A 19,446-nucleotide genomic window follows, 5' to 3' on the forward strand; every position below is an offset into this window, starting at 1 on the left:
TATTGAAACATGCTTTAACTCAATATTTTCTGAGATTTATTAATCTATAGCTCTAGTGTAAACTCTATTAAAGGTTCAGATAGGGAATATGTTAAGTTTTGTGGATAGATGATGCTTTGCAACTTTTCATCCTGCAGTTGTAATACAAAAGCATATGTAAGAGTGTGCCTGTGTTCTGATAAGACTTTATTTATGAAAATAGGTGGCAGAGTGTAGAATTGCTGAACCCATAGTTAATATAAAAATTATAACACTACAGATATCTTGAGTTCCCTAAAAGTTACTTTAGGTTATAACCCAACTCCAACTCCATCCTTATCGTATTCCTTTCCTTAAGAAATTTTGAGCAACACCAGCTTAGCAATTTCTTTCTTACCATGTCTTTTCTGCCTAGAAAATTTCAACTCGGAACCGCCATCTTCCAGTAATTTGCCAAAATGACCAACACAAAGGGAAAGAGGAGAGGTACCCGCTATATGTTCTCTAGGCCTTTTAGAAAACATGGAGTTGTTCCTTTGGCCACATACATGCGAATCTATAAGAAAGGTGGTATTGTGGACATCAAGGGAATGGGCACTGTTCAAAAAGGAATGCCCCACAAATATTACCATGGCAAAACTGGAAGAGTCTACAATGTTACTCAGCATGCCGTTGGCATTGTTGTAAACAAACAAGTTAAGGGCAAGATTCTTGCCAAGAGAATTAATGTCCGCATTGAGCATATTAAACACTCAAAGAGCCGAGGTAGCTTCCTGAAGCGTGTGAAGGAAAATGATCAGATAAAGAAGGAAGCCAAAGAGAAAGGTACTTGGGTCCAACTGAAGCGGGAGCCTGCCCCACCCACAGAAACACACTTTGTGAGAACCAATGGAAAGGAGCCTGAACTGCTGGAACCCATTCCCTATGAATTCATGGCATGATAACTATAAAGAAAATAAAAGACCTCAGGATTGTAAAAAAAAAAAAAAAAAAAAAAGAATTTCAACTCATATGTCATGGTTTCCCTCAAATGCCACTTCCTCAAGGCTGCCTTTCTTAATATTCCCCAGCTGAAGGAAATGGTTCTCCTGTATTTTCATACTTAGTTCATGTCTCTACTAACACTTAACTCAAAGCTGTAATTATTTCTTTGCATGGCTGTCTTTCCCCATTAAATTTTTTATTTCCTAGAAAAAAATAAAAAAAAATAAAAAAAATATTTTATTTGAGAGAGAGCATGAGCACAGGGAGTGGTAGAAGGAGAGAGAGAAGCAGGCTCCCTGCTGAGCAGGGAACCTGATGGGGATCAACCCCAGGACTCTGCTATCACAACTTGAGCCAAAAACAGATGCTTAACTAACAGAGCCATTCAGGTTCCCTGGAATTGGGGAATTTTGATTCAGTGAGGTTAATATCAGTCTGGGAAAGGCAACAAAATCCGTATCAGCCCACTGCATGCCAGGAACTCAGAAATCTGGAAGAGTTTCTAAAATATAAATGTTTTACTCTGCCTGTATGTATCATCTGTGTGTAGGAAGCCCAAGTATAAGCCAAAGAAGCCATCCAATCCTTGCTACTTAGAGGCCAATAGCCCCTGTTCCCAGGGCTAGTGGTAGATGACATAAAACTGGAACCTGGGAACTTAGCATGAGGACAAAGACCCATGAGCATCTAAGTACAATGGAGCCACCCCACTGAACGCTGGGCAGGAACCCTCCAGGCCCACGTATGTATGTAAATGACAAACCAGCACATGGACACAGAATGCTCGGAAGTAGTCTTTCTGTTCTCACACAGAAAGTAGTTATGAGCCCCTTCCCCTCCCTGGGACCCATGCTGGCAGACAAGAGAGTACAGCAGTGCAGGCGGAAGACCAGCTCTGTCCTCAATCCTGGAGCTGTGGTCAGGAGGAGTGGGTGAAGGTAGTCACAGCTCCTCAACTGTAAAACAGGCTTAGGTAGGCCACACGGTTCCGGTGCTTTCTGAAGTCCTTGTCAGTGGACAGCTGCAATGGAAGGAACTTTGTCTAGGTCAATATTCCAGCGAGAAGCCTCTGCCTCTGTCTTCCTGGCTGTGCAAAATGAACTGCACATCACCACTGTTGTGGCCCAGCTGAAGCCCACCCCATTGGAGCCTAGTCTTAGGATTCTGTCAACAGCTACTCTGTCATCTTACTCTGCTGTCCCGCTAGGAATTGTTTCCTACTTGGTAAATCTCCAAGTTAATTGGCAAACTACTCAAAAACAAAGAGTATATGTTTGATTCCTGAATGTTACGCATATGTCTAACATGATAACATTGCTACTCTAGGCATTTCACAAATAGTAGTAGAATGAATCCAAGCTTCCTCTTAAAATATGGCACCACTGGAATTATGATAGCTCACATGGATTGAGCATTCATTATGTTATAGGTACTATGTTAAGTGCTTTTCTACATTAGCTCGATCTTTACAATGTTATCAGATTGACTCTATTATTATACTCATTTTAAAGTAAGGAAAACTGGGTCTTAGAAAAGTTGCCCGAGATCACACAGCCAGTAATATGGGAGCTAGTATTTGAACCCAGGCAATCTGTCCCCTGAATCCATGTTCTTCTGAGAATGTTCTACAGCCCCCTGATGATCTAATACTCTAGTAGTGTATGGAAAGAGCACTGGCTTAGGAATCACAAGATCTAGATTCCAGTTGTCAACGTGCACTTGTCACTTAATCCATCAGAGCCTGATTTTCTTCCTCTATCATCAAGGTATAATTCTCCTGCTCCTACACTTGAGGATTAGGTAATAAAATGTGACTTTTTCCATTGTATCCACCTTTAAAAATTTTAACAAAACTGTCAGAAAAAGATACCCATATGCATATTCGCACAAAACTGCATATCCTGTCAGGGGAACAAGGACTGTCTGAAGCTCATTCAGACACTCCTGGATAAAAACCTCTGACACATATGAAAGTACCAGATAGAGAGTTCTACACAATTCCAGTCTTATACCTCAGCTTTTAGGGTTCTTTTCTGTAGACATGGAACTTGAGCCCAGTCTGGAGATCCAAATTTCATTGGCCAGGTGATTTTGGGGGGTGGTTTCATCTCTGGGTTATATGTGCCAGGGCTAGAAATGAAAATACAAAGCATCCCGTGCAATGACTTAGTAGCCATATATGAATTCCATCTATATCTGCACTTGGTCTAATTCCTTGAGAAACAGGCAACATCTTAATCATCTTTTTAATGTGGGGCAAGTGTGGAGGTCCCTTGCCTGTTAATGTATTTCTGATTAGGTGTGAGTGTTAAATATATCTAATCTTGACATCCCAGTTAAGATTAAAATTGACTCTAGTTTGAAAAACATTTTGGCAGCTCAGTATCCTTGGCTGAGGATCCCAGGAGTGGTGGGTAAGGAAATAGCCTACCAAAGTCATGAACAAGTACTGCTGTGCTTTGAAACTGGGGATAAAAGTGTAATGATAATTCAATCAGCAATATCAGCAATTGCAGGACAAGAAGGCAAAACCAGTTACATTTTGATTGACATGGCATTTATAATTGCCTTTGCTCATAACACTTGGTCTTTGGGGTAGACTCTTTGCTGTGTTGAAAATCATACTTGGGAAAAAAAAAGAAATCATACTTAGAATGAACATAGGGGCCAATGTTCAACACTTCCACTTCCTTACTTTGACCTTGAGAAAGTTACGCTCAGCCACTGATCCTTGGATTTCTCATGAGCAAACCAAAGACCTTGACCCTTTGCCTCTCGGCTCCATACATGCTGAATGGCTTCCTGAAATACTTGGTCTATAGGGACCATGTGCTCAGCCTCTCTCTTCTCTTTTCAGTTCCTCCTTGCTCACCACACTCTAGCCACACCAGCCTCCTCCTTATTCTTCCCACCAGTTCCTCCCCAGCTTACAGCTTTTGCACTTGCAGCTCCTCCTGCCTGGGAAGCCCTGGCCCAGATCTTCACAGGGCTGGCTCAGTCTTGTCATTCAGACTTCAGATCCAGTGTCATTTCCCCTAAGGAACTTTCTGGACATCCTTGCCAAAGTAGCGCCACCCATCCCATCACCACCACCCTGTTTACCATCTTCACAGATAGCACATCACCGGGTCACCACCTTGCCTGGTGTGCCTGTGACAGTCCTAGCTCATGGCTACTGTCTTGGTATAATTAGTAAGCTTACTCTCAGACGTGTCATTGCCTGACTGCTTAATTATATGGTAACCATCCTTATCACCATTGGGTTTTTTTTTTTTGTTGTTGTTGTTGTTGTTTGTTTATTTTAGTGTATTTGCTTCCCATCTGTCTGGACTCAAGAGTGTAAGTTCCAAGGAATGAGGAGCCTTGTGTGATGGGTTTGTGCAAAATCGCTGGATCCCTTGAAAGTGCCTGACACTTATAACTGTTGATTGAATGAACCACTATGATTTAGAGTTCTATAATGCCAGAGGTCTGGAAGGTCAGAGGTTGGTGCTTTAAAGATGGGTGGGTGGTTTCCTATTCAGCTGCCATGGTTTCGATGGAACCCCTCCTTTGTACATTCTTTCCTATTGCTGTTTGGTGAAGTGCTCCAGAAGAGAGGAGACATACCCAGGATAAGAAGAGTCCTTTGATGTCCTAAATCGAGGCAACAAGGCATTAAATGGTGCAAAATTTTGTTTGTGTATTTGCTCCTGAGGATTTGCAACCTGGTACATGCCTGGGTAAAGCATCATGTCCTGTTTCTCAGAAAAAAATAACATGTTAGAGGGTGAAAAAAATATATATATATTAAATCCTACTAAAATAAGCATTTTTAATGAAAGTCTATAACATGTGCATCAAAACAAAGTCACTACTGATGCCAAATAAAAAACTTTAAGAGAATGTATACCACATGATTCAATTTTTTAAACTTCATATATATATATAAACCTTTATATATATAAAATCAGTATAATAAATACAAAGCTAAACTATTAGAGTGCTAACAGTACTGTTCATACAAAGAAACTTAACAGTACTAAAATATTAATACATAAGACACTTATTTTTGGTCTTTTTGGAAAAAAAGAACTAAGTTGTTTTTTTGTTTTTTTAACATGGCTCCAGGCACAAAAATAGAATATGAGATGAGAACTGCAACATTCTTAGTGTTTACCTTGTAATTCTTTATGTCACCAGTCAGAATAGCAATGAACTCCTCTTTATTTATTTTTGTAGTTTATTTTTTTCAATTTTTATTACTTTATATTATTTATTTGGGGGGATTTATTTATTTATTTATTTATAAACTGTAGAATGCATTATGTTTTTCTCCATAATTTTGGTAGCTAAATGTTTCTTTTTTTATTGGAGTTCAATTTGTCAACATATATCATACCAGTGGTGCTCATCCCATCAAGTGCCCCCTTCAGTGCCCATCACCCAGTTACTTCAACTCCCCACCCCCCTATCTTTTCACCAACCGTTGTTCATTTCCCAGAGTTAGGAGTCTCTCGTGTTCTGTCTCCCTCACTGATATTTTCACTCATTTTCCCTCCTTTCCCCTTTATTCCCTTTCACTATTTTTTATATTCTCCAAATGAATGAGAACATATAATGTTTGTCCTTCTCTGATTGACTTATTTCACTCAGCATAACCCTCCAGTTCCATCCACGTTGAAGCAAATGGTGGGTATTCATCATTCCTAATGGGTGAGTAATATTCCATTGTATACATAAACCACATCTTCTTTATCCATCATCTGTCGATGGACACCAAGTCTCCTTCCTCAGTTTGGCTATTGTGGACATTGCTGCTATAAACATTGGGGTGCAGGTGTCCTGGTGTTTCACTGCATCTGTATCTTTGGGGTATGTCCCCAGCAGTGCAATTGCTGGGTCCTAGGGTAGCTCTATTTTTAACTCTTTGAGGAACCTCCACGCAGTTTTCCAGAGTGGCTGCACCAGTTCACATTCTCACCAACAGTGCAAAAGGGTTCTCCTTTCTCCACATCCTCTCCAACATTTGTTGTTTCCTGTCTTGTTAATGTTCACCATTCTCACTGGTGTGAGGTGGTATGTCATTGTGGCTTTGATGTGTATTTCCCTGATGGCAAGGGATGCGGAACATTTTCTCATGTGCTTGTTGGCCATGTCTATGTCTCCCTCTGTGAGATTTCTGTTCATGTCTTTTGCCCATTTCAGGATTGGATTGTTTGTTTCTTTGCTGTTGAGTTTAATAAGTTCTTTATAGATCTTGGAAACTAGCCCTTTATCTGATAGGTCATTTGCAAATATCTTCTCCCATTCTGTAGGTTATCTTTTAGTTTTGTTGACTGTTTCTTTTGCTGTGAAGAAGCTTTTTATCTTGATGAAGTCCCAATAATTCATTTTTGCTTTTGTTTCTCTTGCCTTCATAGATGTATCTTGCAAGAAATTGCTGTGGCCAAGTTCAAAAAGGGTGTTGCCTGTGTTCTCTGCTAAGATTTGGATGGATTCTTGACTCATATTTAGATCTTTCATCCATTTTTAGTCTATCTTTGTGTTTGGTGTAAGAGAATGGTCTAGTTTCATTCTTCTGCACTTGGATGTCCAATTTTACCGTTTATTGAAGAGACAGTCTTTTTTCCAGTGGATAGTCTTTCCTGCTTTATCAAATATTAGTTGACCATAGAGTTGAGGGCTCTTTTCTGGATTCTCTATTTTGTTCCATTGATCTATGTGTCTGTTTTTGTGCCAGTACCACACTGTCTTGATGACCACAGCTTTGTAGTACAACCTGAAATCTGGCATTGTGATGCCCCCAGATATGGTTTTATTTTTTTTAATTCCCCTGGCTATTCAGGGTCTTTTCTGATTCCACACAAATCTTAACATGATTTGTTCCAACTCTCTGAAGAAAGTCCACGGTATTTTGATAGGGATTGCATTAAATGTGAAAATTGCCCTGAGTAGCATGGACATTTTCACAATATTAATTCTGCCAATCCATGAGCATGGAATATTTTTCCATCTCTTTGTGTCTTCCTCAATTTCTTTCAGATGTGTTCTGTAGTTTTTAGGGTACAGATCCTTCACCTCTTTGGTTAGGTTTATTCCTAGGTATCTCATGCTTTTGGGAGCAATTGTAAATGGATTTGATTCCTTAATTTCTCTTTATTCAGTCTCATTGTTAGTGTATAGAAATGCCACTGACTTCTGGGCATTGATTTTGTATCCTGCCACACTGCCTAATTGCTGGATGACTTCTAGCAGTCTTGGGGTGGAGTTTTTTGGGTTTCTATATACCGTATCATGTCACCTGCAAAGAGGGAGAGTTTGACTTCTTCTTTGCCAATTTGAATGCCTTTTATTCTTTTGTTGTCTGATTGCTGAGGCTAGGACTTCTAGTACTATGTCGAATAGCAGTGGTGAGAGTGGACGTCCCTGTCGTGTTCCTCATCTTAGGGGAAAGGCTCCCAGTGTTTCCCCATTGAGAATGATATTTGCTGTTGGCTTTTCATAGATGGCTTTTAAGATGCTGAGGAATGTTCCCTCTATCCCTACACTTTGAAGAGTTTTGATCAGGAATGGATGCTGTATTTTGTCAAATGTTTTCTCTGCATCTCTTAAGAGGATCATATGGTTCTTGGTTTTTGTGATAGGTATGATCTATCACAAGATTTCTTTATGAGTGTTGAACCAGCCTTGCATCCCGGGGATAAATCCCACTTGGTCATGGTGAATAATCTTCTTAATGTATTGTTGGATCTTATTGGCTCGTATCTTGTTGAGAATTTTTGCATCTGTGTTCATCTGAGATACTGGTCTATTATTCTCCTTTTTGGTAGGGTCTTTGTCTGGTTTTGGAATTAAGGTGATGCTGGCCTCATGGAATGAGTTTGGAATTATCCCATATCCCTCTATCTTTCAGAACATCTTTAGTAGAATAGGTATGGTTTCTTCTTTAAACGTTTGATAGAATTCCCCTGGGAAGCGATCTGGCCCTGGACTTTTGTGTCTTGGGAGGTTTTGGATGACTGCTTCAATTTCCTCCCTGATTATCTGCCTGTTCAGGTTTTCTATTTCTTCCTGTTCCAGTTTTGGTAGTTTGTGGTTTTACAGAAATGCGTCCATTTTTTCTAGATTGCCTAATTTATTGGTGTATAGTTGTTCAAAATATGTTTTTAAAACGTCTGTATTTCCTTGATGTTGGTGGTGATCTCTCCTTTTTCATTCATGATTTTATTAATTTGAGTCTTTTCCCTTTTGTTTTTAATAAGGCTGGCTAATAGTTTATCTATCTTATTAATTCTTTCAAAAAACCAACTCTTGGTTTTGTTGATCTGTTCCACAGTTGTTCTGGTCTCTATTTCATTGAGTTCTGCTCGAATCTTTATTAACTCTCTTCTGGTGCTGGGTGAAGGTTTTACTTGCTGTTTCTTCTCTAGCTTCTTTAGGTACAAGGTTAGCTTTTGTATTTGAGTTTTTTCCAGTTTTTTGAGGGATTCTTGTATTGCTATGTATTTCCCTTTCAGGACTGCTTTTGCTGTATCCCAAAGATTTTGAAGGGTTGTATCTTCATTCTCATTAGTTTCCTTGAATCTTTTTAATTCTTGTCTAATTTCCTGGTTGACCCTTTCTTCTTTTAGCAGCATGCTCTTTAACCTCCACGTGTTTGAGTTTCTTCCCAATTTCTTCTTTGTGATTTAGTTCTAGTTTCAAAGCATTATGGACTGAAAATATGCAGGGAATAATCCCAAATTTTTGGTCTGTTGGGACGTGATTTTTGACCTAGTATGTGGTCTATTCTGGAGAAAGTTCCATGTGCACTTGAGTAGAATGTGTATTCAGTTGCGTTTGGATGTAAAGTTCTGTAAATATCTGTGAAATCCACCTGGTCCAGTGTATCATTTAAAGCCCTTGTTTCTTTGGTGATGTGTGCTTAGAAAATCTGTCATTTGCAGGAAGCACCATGTTGAAGTCTCCCAGTATTATTGTGTTATGTCTTAGCTTTGGTTATTAATTGATTCATATACTTGGCAGCTTCCACATTAGCGCATAAATATTCATGACTGTTAGGTCCTCTTATTAGATAAATCCTTTAAATAGGATTTAGTGTCCATCTTCATCTCTTACTACAATATTTGGGTTAAACTTTAATTTATCTGATATGAGGATGGCTACCCCTGCTTTCTTTTCAGGGCCATTTGAATGGTAAATGGTTCTCCAACCTTTCATTTTCAGGCTGTAGGTGTCCTTACATCTAAAATGAGTCTCCTGTAGACAGCAAATAGATGGGTCTTGCTTTTTTATCCAGTCTGAAACCCTGCGTCTTTTGATTGGGTCATTAAGCCCATTCACGTTCAGAGTTACCATTGAAAGATATGAATTTAGTGTCATCATGATACCTATTCAGTCCCTGTTTATGAATTGTTTCTTCTGGCTTACTCTCTTTTACAGAGTGTCCCTTAATATTTCTTGCAGATCTGGTTTGGTGGTTACACATTCTTTCAGTTTCTGCCTATCTTGGAAGCTCTTTCTCTCTCCTATTCTGAATGAGAGCCTTGCTGGATAGGGTATTTTTTGCTGCATGTTCTTCTCATTTAGAACCCTGAATATATCCTGCCAGCCTTTTCTGGCTGCCAGGTCTCTGTGGAGAGGTCTTCTGTTAACCTACTGCTCCCCATATAGGTTAGAGATCTCTTTTCTCTCGCTGCTTTAAGGATCTTCTCTTTATCTTTGGAATTTGCAAGTTTCACTATTAAATGTCTGGTTTTGAACAGTTTTTATTGATTTTAGTTGGGATCTCTCTATCTTCTGGATCTGAATGCCTGTTTCTCTCCCCACGTTGGGGAAGTCTCAGCTATGATTTGTTCAAATACACTTTCTGGTCCTCTGTCCCTTTCAGTGCCCTCTGAACCCCAATTAAACACAGATTTTTCCTTCTGAGGCTATCATTATTACCCTTAACCTTTCCTCATGATCTTTTAATTGTTTTTCTCTTTTTCCTCATATTCCTTCCTTGCCATCAACTTGTCTTCTATATCACTCACTCGTTCTTCTACCTTGTTAACCCTCGTTGTTAGACCTCCAGTTTGGATTGCATCTCATTTAATTGATTTTTAATTTTGGCCTGATTAGATCTAAATTCTTCAGTCATGAAGTCTTTTGAATCCTTTATGCTTTTTTCCAGAGCCACCAGTAGCTTTATAATTGTGTTTCTGATTTGGCTTTCTGACATTGAATTGTAATCCAAATCTGTAACTCTGTTGGAGAGTAATATTTCTGATTCTTTCTTTTGTGGTGAGTTCTACTTTCTAGTCATTTTGCTCAGTGTACAGTGGCTAAAAATGCGTTGTACTGTAAAAAGGATGGGAAAAAGGGGGGGGGGGAAACCAAAAACCAAAACCCAAAAACAATAAAAAACCAGGAGGGGTATCCTCTGATTCTATATAGTGTAAGTCTCTTGACTTCCCTGGAACTTTCCAGCACTGCTCGGTCTAGAACTTGCTCTTCCCCTTCCCTTACAGCTGGTCTTCTGGGGGAGGGGCCTGTTGTGCTGATTCTCAGGTGTGTGCACCTGGGGGAGCTGCTCCGCCCCCTGCCAGGTGCAGGCTGCAGTGGGAGCCGTTTATCCTGTGAGGCCTCTATTCCCTGTCATCCCTGCTCTGTCCCAGGCACTGGGTGACACAAGGAGGAACAACAAGACTGGCAGCGGCCAGCTCTCCAGCCCTGGATTTAGCTCCCGCAGTAACTACTGCAGCTCCCAGTCCACACTGGCCTGGATGCTCCCGGTGGTGGTGGGCGCTGATCTGCACAGCTTGGGGGCATCCGGCGGCAGGAGTGTCCTCACTGTCCTGTGTCCTCCCAAGTTCCGCCTGTCCCAAGGGGAGCGCTGGATCCTGGGCTGTGTCCCTTGGTGCCCTGGGCTCCGGGGCCTGCACGGGTGGAATTGCATTGCCAGGGCCGCGCAGCCCACTCCGCGTGCAGCCGCCGCCTGAGCCGCCCCTCGAGCTGCTCCGGGGCCACTGGGATACGCGCTCCAGCTCTTTAAGGTGCTCGGCCCGCAGTGTGTGGTGCACTCTCCCCAGGGTGCAGTTCCTCTGTTAGTTAACCCAGGAACCTGGGGGCTCCACTCCTCCTCCTGGGATCCTGCCTGAGCTCCTTGAGAGCGCCTTTCCATCCAGGAAGATTATTAAAGTTCCTGTATCTCTGGGCCTGGGTTTTCCTGTCCTGGGGGCTCTCTCCCGGGCCTTATCCCGGCTCCTCGTGGGGCCCCTCCCCCACTGGATGCTTTTTAATTTTTTTCTTCTTCCTACTTTGTTAGAAGTGTGAACTCTTCTCACTGTGGCATTCCAGCTGTTCTCTCTTTAAATCTTAGGCCAAATTCATAGGTTTTTGGGATGATTTGAAAGTTATCTAGGTAAGTTGTTGAGGACAGGTGACTTGGGGACCCTACTACTCCACCATCTTGCCCCACCCCTGCAATGAACTCCTCTTGATTTATTTTCCATCACCATCTTTAACAAATTCTTCTATCATAGCCCAAAGTTCTATATAATATAATATAATATAATATAATATAATATAGGCCAATTCATCCTCTTTCAGTTCATGTATCAGTTATAGTTTCACTACCCAGGCTATAGATACAGGGAGAAAATCAAGATAAGTATGGGTTTGGCTAGCCAAAGATATACATGCTGAGGTTGCAGAAAGAGATCTATGGGAGGTAAAGGAACAAGGTGACTTTGGATCTGCTGCCCCTACCATTCCACTCAGAATTTTTTTTTAGAGCCTGTATCCCTCTCTTTGAGTGCAAGAGTCAGAAAAATGCCCAACAACAGATTAGGATCCAATACAGAAGACTTTTAGAATTGAAATCCAATCACACAAAAGGAGTTCAAAAGTAGGAATTTGCTTTTTAAGTGGCAAGATAATAGGATGCATGTAAATAAACTTTGATACTTAATGTCAGCTGTGTCAGCCCTGAAGCAGGGTCTTGGTACCATTTCTTTCCAGAATTGTTTTCCACTCTCCAGGGACTCTCACACACATTTGAGATGCTAACACCTAAGCTTCTCAGATAGACTTCTTCGTAGTTTTTGTCTAAATATTTTTCTTGAATTTCAGGGCACATTTTATGGTAACCTCCTGCTCTCCCAACTTCATTCCCTGATGCAAATACATGCAGCAACATGGATCCCAGTAAAATCTAAGCACATTCAGCCATTTCTAACCTTGTTGATTGTCTTAAACCTCTCAGCTGTTCTGGCACCAAAAGTATATCCTTTTTTACTGGTCGGGGTCTTAGAGAGGTTATATGCCAATCCATACACCTTCAGGTAGTATATAAAGAAAAAGAAAGAAAACATGTAGAGAATATTACAGTCATCAAAACAGAGTGGGCTCAAAATGTTCTTATCTGAATGTCCTTTGCAAAAGTTGCTTTTTCTATCTTAACTCCTCTGAGTGACGACCATAGAAACAATGATATAAGCAAGGCAGGCATACCAGTCTGCAAAGAAATGTGGCTGGCCAGGTAGAGTAAATGACCTTCCTGTGTATTCCAGTGTATCCAGTCCTGTAAGCCCCTGAGCTGAATTTGCCCTAATCCCACCCTCAGTCTGATTACATTATTTCATAAACTGACCTAGCATCACAGCCACATTCCAAATTTGGACTAATGGGAGGCTTTGATTCAGAGACTTTTGAAGGCGGGAATGCAGTGAGGACTGTATGAAGAAAGGGTTGCGTTTGGTGGATGTTGGAAGTGGAGCAAAAGGGTCCCTTAATTTCTGACATTGGACCTGACAGCTGGCTGCAGAGGACCAGGGCACCTTCTCATGTTGCCACCCCAAAGATTACAAATCCTGTGAGTTTTTCTTCCATGGAACCTGGGTATCCTCGCATAGTCAGGGGACCGAAACCCACCCAAGAGAAGGTGAATACTCACATCTTCTGCTATGTAACATCCAGGGCCTCTGTGGGGCGCTCCTCGAAGAGGGAGAAACTTGTTCCCCAACAAGCTTGGGGGGTGGTGATGAGGAAAGAGCTTCCTCGGTTGACTTGTTCCAAAGGGGTAGTTAACCAGTGACTCTGAAGATCAAGAAAGAGCAGAAACTCCACTTGAGGAAGGCCCCTGTCTGAGTGAGCGCTCTGGGGGTGCGTGGGCTGCGGGGAGGCCCAGATCACTGGGGCCCGATTGAGAACAAACACCTGACTGAACCCGGTGGAGGGGACGGCCTGCATCCCACCCCCGTAGCCTCCCCACTCCTCCTCCTGCCACCCTCGACGCCTTATCAAAGCCCCGCACACCCATCGCGCCTTGCAGGGCAGCGCTTGGGTACCGCGATGCTAAAGGAACGCAGGGGCGCCGACACGCCCCCGAGCGGCTTCACGCGCCTGCATCCTGAGGAGCGGGCCCCGCCCCCCTGGGTCCTGGCCGAGAGCCCCGCGATCTCTGCGGGGGAGGGGGGAAGGGGCGGGGCAGGGGGGGCCGGGGGGCGCAGATGGAGGGTTTGCTGGCCTCGCGGCCACTGCGCCTGCGCGGGTGAGGGACTGAGCACAAGGGCTTTGGAAGTCGGGCCACCGGGATGTGGGGCTGAAGAAGGGGGAACGCTGGATTTAGAATACCCCGAAATCCGGACTGCCAGGGTCAGGAACCTGGAAAATGATGGCGAGTGGGATGGGCTTCCAGGACCATGCCTACAGCCGGGGAATGTGGACTAAATGGAGCATAGCCTAGACAGTTCCCTACTAGGCCCCTCTTAGACCCATTTTTCTGCAGGTTGCCCCCTTCTACCTCTAACCGTAGCATGCACGAGGCTTTAAAAGGGTTGGGAGCCTTGAGTGCAGCAGTGGGACTGCAGAGGAATCACAGAAGTGCTTAATAGTTGTAAAACCTTGGCCATCTCTTAAATGTTTAAGTCTCAGTTTCCTCATCTCCAAATTGGGAATAATAATTCCTCTTTATTGGGTAACAGCAGGATTAAGAGAACAGGATGAAACCAATCAGGCCCTGGTACTTGGCAGGTGACAATGGCAAGAGGTTATTATGAAGATGGTATCCAGCCCCATTATGAGCACTCCTATCCTAACCCACAAAGAAACGTGCGGTGTGTATTGGCTTCTTTGCCTTTACCCTGCATATTTTCTTACCTTTTTAAAAACTTAAACTCAATTTGCCAACATACAGTATAACACCCCGTGCTCATCCCATCAAGTGTCCTGCATATTAACACCAACCTGTTCTGTCCTGAATTTTGGATAGCTTTAGGAGTTATCAGATGTGGGAAGCAGCAGACATACAGTGTGACTGGTCCATGCTACTCTTTGGCCTCTGAGGATGACCCTGGGATCCACACACACCCTGGCATAGAACTATCTGCAGGATGATTTCATACATTTAATGTAGGGCTTCCAAGAAAGGTGATACCGGCTACAACAAGATATTTTGCAAACTCGAGGAAGCATTTTGCTTGTGAAAAATTCCTGAGGGGATGCTCCTGGTCATGGGGCCAAGGAGGCTGGACACCCTGCAGTGTGTTGCCCCAATACATGGTGCATTGTCACATGTCTTGCATAACATTCAGATGTCCTGCTGGACTTTATAGAAATAATTGGTTGTACCTGACTTACATATAACATTGATAAAAATTTTTACAAGAAATAATGCATGAAACCCAGTAATATAGGACAAGGTTGTGTGAGAAACAAAGCTTATAAATGAAATAAAGACACACTCTCAAAATTATTGAATAATTTGCTTTAAGCCTTCTCTCTCCTCAAAATATAATTGCAGTAAAACTGATGATAAATAAAATATAAAAATATTGGTATTGATTTGATAACTTTCACTTTCATTAATATTTCAGGTAATATTAATATTTTTAGGTACCCACAGGTGTGTTTTGAAATTACTGTTTACATTACTAGTGACATTAAACATGTTTTGCAAAGTACTTTGATATTACGGCATCCAATTCCTCATTGGTAGACTGGATTGCTTCCGACTAATCTTCCAGCTGAGAAGAGGTAGAAAAGCTGGGCAAAATAAATTATGTATGTTTGGAGACATCAGAAATATACCATGAAAGAATATACAGGGCCAAGATTGCAGACTGAGGGAAAGCCTAAAATGGTGAGCCACAGTTGGTGCTGCTGTTCTCTTTGAACATCTGTTAATCAATAAGTGGCCGAGAAGCAGAGGATTTAAGTGGAACTTTGGACATGTATGTTTCTAAAAGCTGAGGATCAAAAATTAGGCTGGCCATGGAGGATGGGAGACTGGAAAGTACCTGGGCTTTTAGCTGGGACCCTAAAGGGATAAACTCTAGGAATAAGAGTAAATAAAAAATAGACCAGCTCTCCAAAAACCCTGAAATCCACGTTTGTATTTACATAGTCTCCAACAGCATTAAGGTAATCTGCTTCTACCTTTACTGCATACCAGAGGGAAAAAAGTAAATTATCTCTGAGTATAATATCATCCAAAGCATTAACTAATTTTATAATTTTTCATGCAAAATGTTTGGCATTCAATATAAAACAGCAACTCATATTTTTTTTTAAAAAGGGTAGAAATAAACCTAAAGGAAATCCAGAGATTGAAATTTTCAAACATGGACTTTAAAGTAACTGTACTTGGCCGAGCTTTTGGAGGAAGCCTTCAGACTGCAGGGTAAACATGCAAAGCAAGAGAAAGTAAGGACCATCAAGCAAATTCTTGGCTTCTGAGGTAAGAGGCTAAAAGAAAAAAGTGATTAGACCCTAAAGACAGGGTCAGTAAAGATCCTACTGTACTCAAGAAAGAGAATTTTTCCCCATCAGTCTTCCTGTTCATGTTACTAATGTAACACACAGCTGTGACCACCTATATCATGATTGATGCAAATTTATCAACTTTTCATTAAAGCCAATCCAAACATCATATAGTCAAAGATGAACTGTTTATATGCTATATGTATCTCCTGTATAACCAATTATGTAATGGTAAACCTGAGAAGTTAAGGTAGAAGTTCAGGCAGCTCTAAGGATTATCAAGGATTCAATGTTTGCATGATAATCACACACAAAGGAACCTATGCAGATGATTGTCTAGGACCAAAGAATGTTTAGACAAAGTTTTATCATGGGGCCACTTCTGATGAAGACTTTAAGTAAAGAATTTTGCAGTTCCCATCATGTAGATTTCTAACCATAGTTATAACATCAAGGATGCCTGATGTTTATGGAGACTGTTTTAGCTTTATCAGACAGTTTATCAGATTTCCTCATCTGTCTGTGTATGAGGCCATTGTACGGATTATTATTCTGGGCGCTCCTGGGTGGCTCAGTTAGTTAAGCATCTGCCTTTGGCTCAGGTCATGATCCCAGGGTGCTGGAATGGAGCCCCACATCGGGCTGTCTGTTCGGTAGGGAGTCTTTTTGTTCCTCCTCCTTTACCTCCCCTCCCTACCCTCCACTTGTGCTCTCTCTCTCTCTCGTGCTCTCTCTCTCTCAAATAAATGAATAAAATCTTTTAAAAAATAAAAAGAATTCTTATTCTGGGAAACCACCTGCTCTTCTGCAGTGATCTAGTTGAACTGGCTAAATAGATTTGATTTTTGGTATAATGTTTTATTTTTTTTAATTTTTAAAAGATTTTTATTTATTCATGAGAGACACACACACAGAGAGAGAGGAGAGAGAGAGAGAGAGGCAGAGACACAGGCAGAGGGAGAAGCAGGCTTCAAGCAGGGAGCCCGACTTGGGACTCGATCCTGGGACCCGAGAATCAGACCCTGGGTTGAAAGTGGTGCTAAACCACTCAGCCACCCGGGCTGCCTCTGGTATAGTGTTTTTTTAATTAATTAATTAATTAATTAATTAATTTTTAAATTTATTTATGTATTTATTTTGGTATAGCGTTTTAAATAGATTTTTGTCTCATTAAAAAATTTATTGAATTAAATAAGAAATCAATTTAGCAAAGGGGATAAAGCTGGTAATTCAATAAATGATAAGTTGGAGAATTTTAGAAGCAATAAAAAGTAGTCAAATAAAAATTGCACAAATAACATCGTCTTATACTATATGTTGGCAAATCAAACTCCAATAAAAAATACATAAAAATAAAATAAAAAAGAGGGGGGGCAGTTGTAAGGGATATATAATACTCCCTATATTCCTTTGTACTATTCAACAAATGCTCCTTTAAGAATGTTACATAAACACAAAGATTAGTTCATGCAGTTCCCAAAGATTTATATGCAAAATATTCTCTATGTCAAATCCTATTTTTAAAGTTTTCAAATAGAGCACATTTTGTAAGGCCAATTCATGTTCTCTAATTCATATTTTTTGTGAGACTAGATTTTTGAACATTTTCTTAAAATAAAACAATCCCAGTGAGGCTTGCAGGAGGGAAAAAAAAAGATAGAAAGAAAGCACCATCTCTGAAAGAACTCAAGACATGAGTATAACAGCAGATTATAAAAGCTGAAAAAAAATGAAAGAATTGGGAATTGAATCAGAAGAAAATATTTAGACTTGAAACTTGGAGATGCAAAAGGACAGGAAATGCAGGGGAAAATTGACAGTTGAGAAGCAACGAAAAGTTTCACTTAGACGCAGATCTTTTTAAAGTACAGAACAGTAAATGTGTTTTCCTAATAAGATTTAATTTTTTCTAGCTATCTTATGGTAAGAATACATTGTATAATGCATGTAACATACAAACTACTTGTTAATCAGCTGTGTTATTTGTAGGACTTCTGATCAACAGTAGGCTATTAGTTAAGTTTTGAGGGAATAAAAGTTATAGGTGAATTTTTGATTACATGGGGGTGAGCACTCTTCATCTCATGTATTTGAAGGTCAACTGGATGTATATATATGGAGAGAGAGAGGGAGGGAGGGAGGGAAGGAGGAAAGAAAAAAGAGGGAGGAAAGGGTTACTAACATCTAATAATTGAAGAATTTGGGGCAAATAGGTAAGATGATTCCTTGTACTGTCTTTGCAACTTTTCTTTAGGTTTGAAAATGCTTGAAAATAATAGTTAAAAACTAGATACCATTACAAAAGTGAGAAAGTAAGACAAGATACCGAGGAAGACACAAGCACAAAAGCATCAAGACCTACAGTGTCCATCAAATGTACGAGCCACTACCCATATTTAAAATTGAAATTTGTGTAAGTGTAAAATACACATCAAAATTTAAAGACAGAATGAAAAAAGTACAAAATACCAAAATAATAAATTTTATATTGGTTACATGCTGAAATAATATTTTGTATTTATCAGGTTAAATAAAATATAGTAGTAAATTTTTTTTATTGGAGTTCAATTTGCCACCATATAGCATATGTTGCATATAGCATATAGCAACACCCAGTGCTCATCCCATCAAGTGTCCCCTCAGTGCCCATCACCCAGTCACCCCCACCCCCCGCCCACCTCCCTTTCCACCACCCCTTTTTCATTTCCCAGAGTTAGGAGTCTCTCATGTTCTGTCTCCCTCTCTGATATTTCCCACACATTTTCCTTCCTTTCCCCTTTATTCCCTTTCACTATTTTTTATATTCCCCAAATGAATGAGACCATATAATGATTGTCCTTCTCCGATTGACTTATTTCACTCAACATAATACCCTCCAGTTCCATCCACGTCGAAACAAATGGTGGGTATTTGTAGTTTCTAATGGCTGAGTAATATTCCATTGTATACAGAGACCACATCTTCTTTATCCATCCATCTTTTGATGGACACCGAGGCTTCTTCCACAGTTTGCCTGTTGTGGACATTGCTGCTATAAACATCAGGATGCAAGTGTCCCGGTGTTTCCCTGAATCTGTATCTTTGGGGTAAATCCCCAGTAGTGCAATTGCTGGGTCATAGGGCAGATCTATTTTTAACTCTTTGAGGAACCTCCAAACAGTTTTCCAGAGTGGCTGCACCAGTTCACATTCCCACCAACAGTGCAAGAGGTTCCCCTTTCTCCACCTCCTCTCCAACATTTGTTGTTTCCTGTCTTGTTAAATGTTCCCCTTTCTCACTGGTGTGAGGTGGGATCTCATTGTGGTTTTGATTTGTATTTCCCTGATGGCAAGTGATGCAGAGCATTTCTCATGTGCTTGTTGGCCATGTCTATGTCTCCCTCTGTGAGATTTCTGTTCATGTCTTTTGCCCATTTCATGATTGGATTGTTTGTTTCTTGGGTGGTGAGTTTAATAAGTTCTTTATAGATCTTGGATACTAGCCCTTTATCTGATAGGTCATTTGCAAATATCTTCTGCCATTCTGTAGGTTGTCTTTTAGTTTTGTTGACCATTTCTTTTGCTGTGCAAAAGCTTTTTATCTTGATGAAGTCCCAATAATTCATTTTTGCTTTTGTTTCTCTTGCCTTCATGGATGTATCTTGCAAGAAGTTACTGTGGCCGAGTTCAAAAAGGGAGTTGCCTGTGTTCTCCTCTAGGATTTTGATGGAATCTTGTCTCACATTTAGATCTTTCATCCATTTTGAGTTTATCTTTG

General features: G+C 40.8%; 2 protein-coding genes across 9 annotated transcripts in view; one reads left to right on the plus strand and one right to left on the minus strand.

Annotated features, from left to right (window-relative positions):
- The window catches only part of LOC112679081 (protein pitchfork-like), an 83,328-nt gene that overhangs the window by 60,783 nt on the left and 3,099 nt on the right, over window positions 1–19,446 (minus strand). For 3 of the 8 annotated variants that reach the window (XM_049110980.1, XM_049110978.1, XM_049110981.1), the window contains exons 2-4: window positions 12,884–13,026; window positions 12,168–12,266; window positions 4,573–4,700 (exon numbers count right to left, since the gene is read on the minus strand). In XM_049110980.1, coding sequence (XP_048966937.1) covers window positions 4,573–4,700; window positions 12,168–12,266; window positions 12,884–13,026 — 370 coding nt within the window. Of the gene's footprint in view, window positions 1–1,750; window positions 1,985–2,975; window positions 3,094–4,572; window positions 4,701–12,167; window positions 12,267–12,883; window positions 13,027–19,446 lie in introns of those variants that run through there. The other 5 variants (XM_025478555.3, XM_049110977.1, XM_025478556.2 and 2 more) reach the window with 5 other exon arrangements.
- LOC112679080 (60S ribosomal protein L21-like) lies at window positions 411–970 on the plus strand. Its single transcript, XM_035717432.2, has one exon. The coding sequence runs from the start codon at window positions 438–440 to the stop codon at window positions 918–920; it is 483 nt and encodes a 160-aa protein (XP_035573325.1). The 5' UTR covers window positions 411–437; the 3' UTR covers window positions 921–970.

The sequence above is a fragment of the Canis lupus genome, chromosome 6, assembly GCF_003254725.2.
Source record: "Canis lupus dingo isolate Sandy chromosome 6, ASM325472v2, whole genome shotgun sequence".
Classification (NCBI taxonomy): Eukaryota; Metazoa; Chordata; class Mammalia; order Carnivora; family Canidae; genus Canis; species Canis lupus.

Coding starts and splice junctions, on each gene's coding strand:
- LOC112679080 (XM_035717432.2), top strand. CDS start 438: ATGACCAACACAAAGGGAAAGAGGAGAGGTACCCGCTATATGTTCTCT.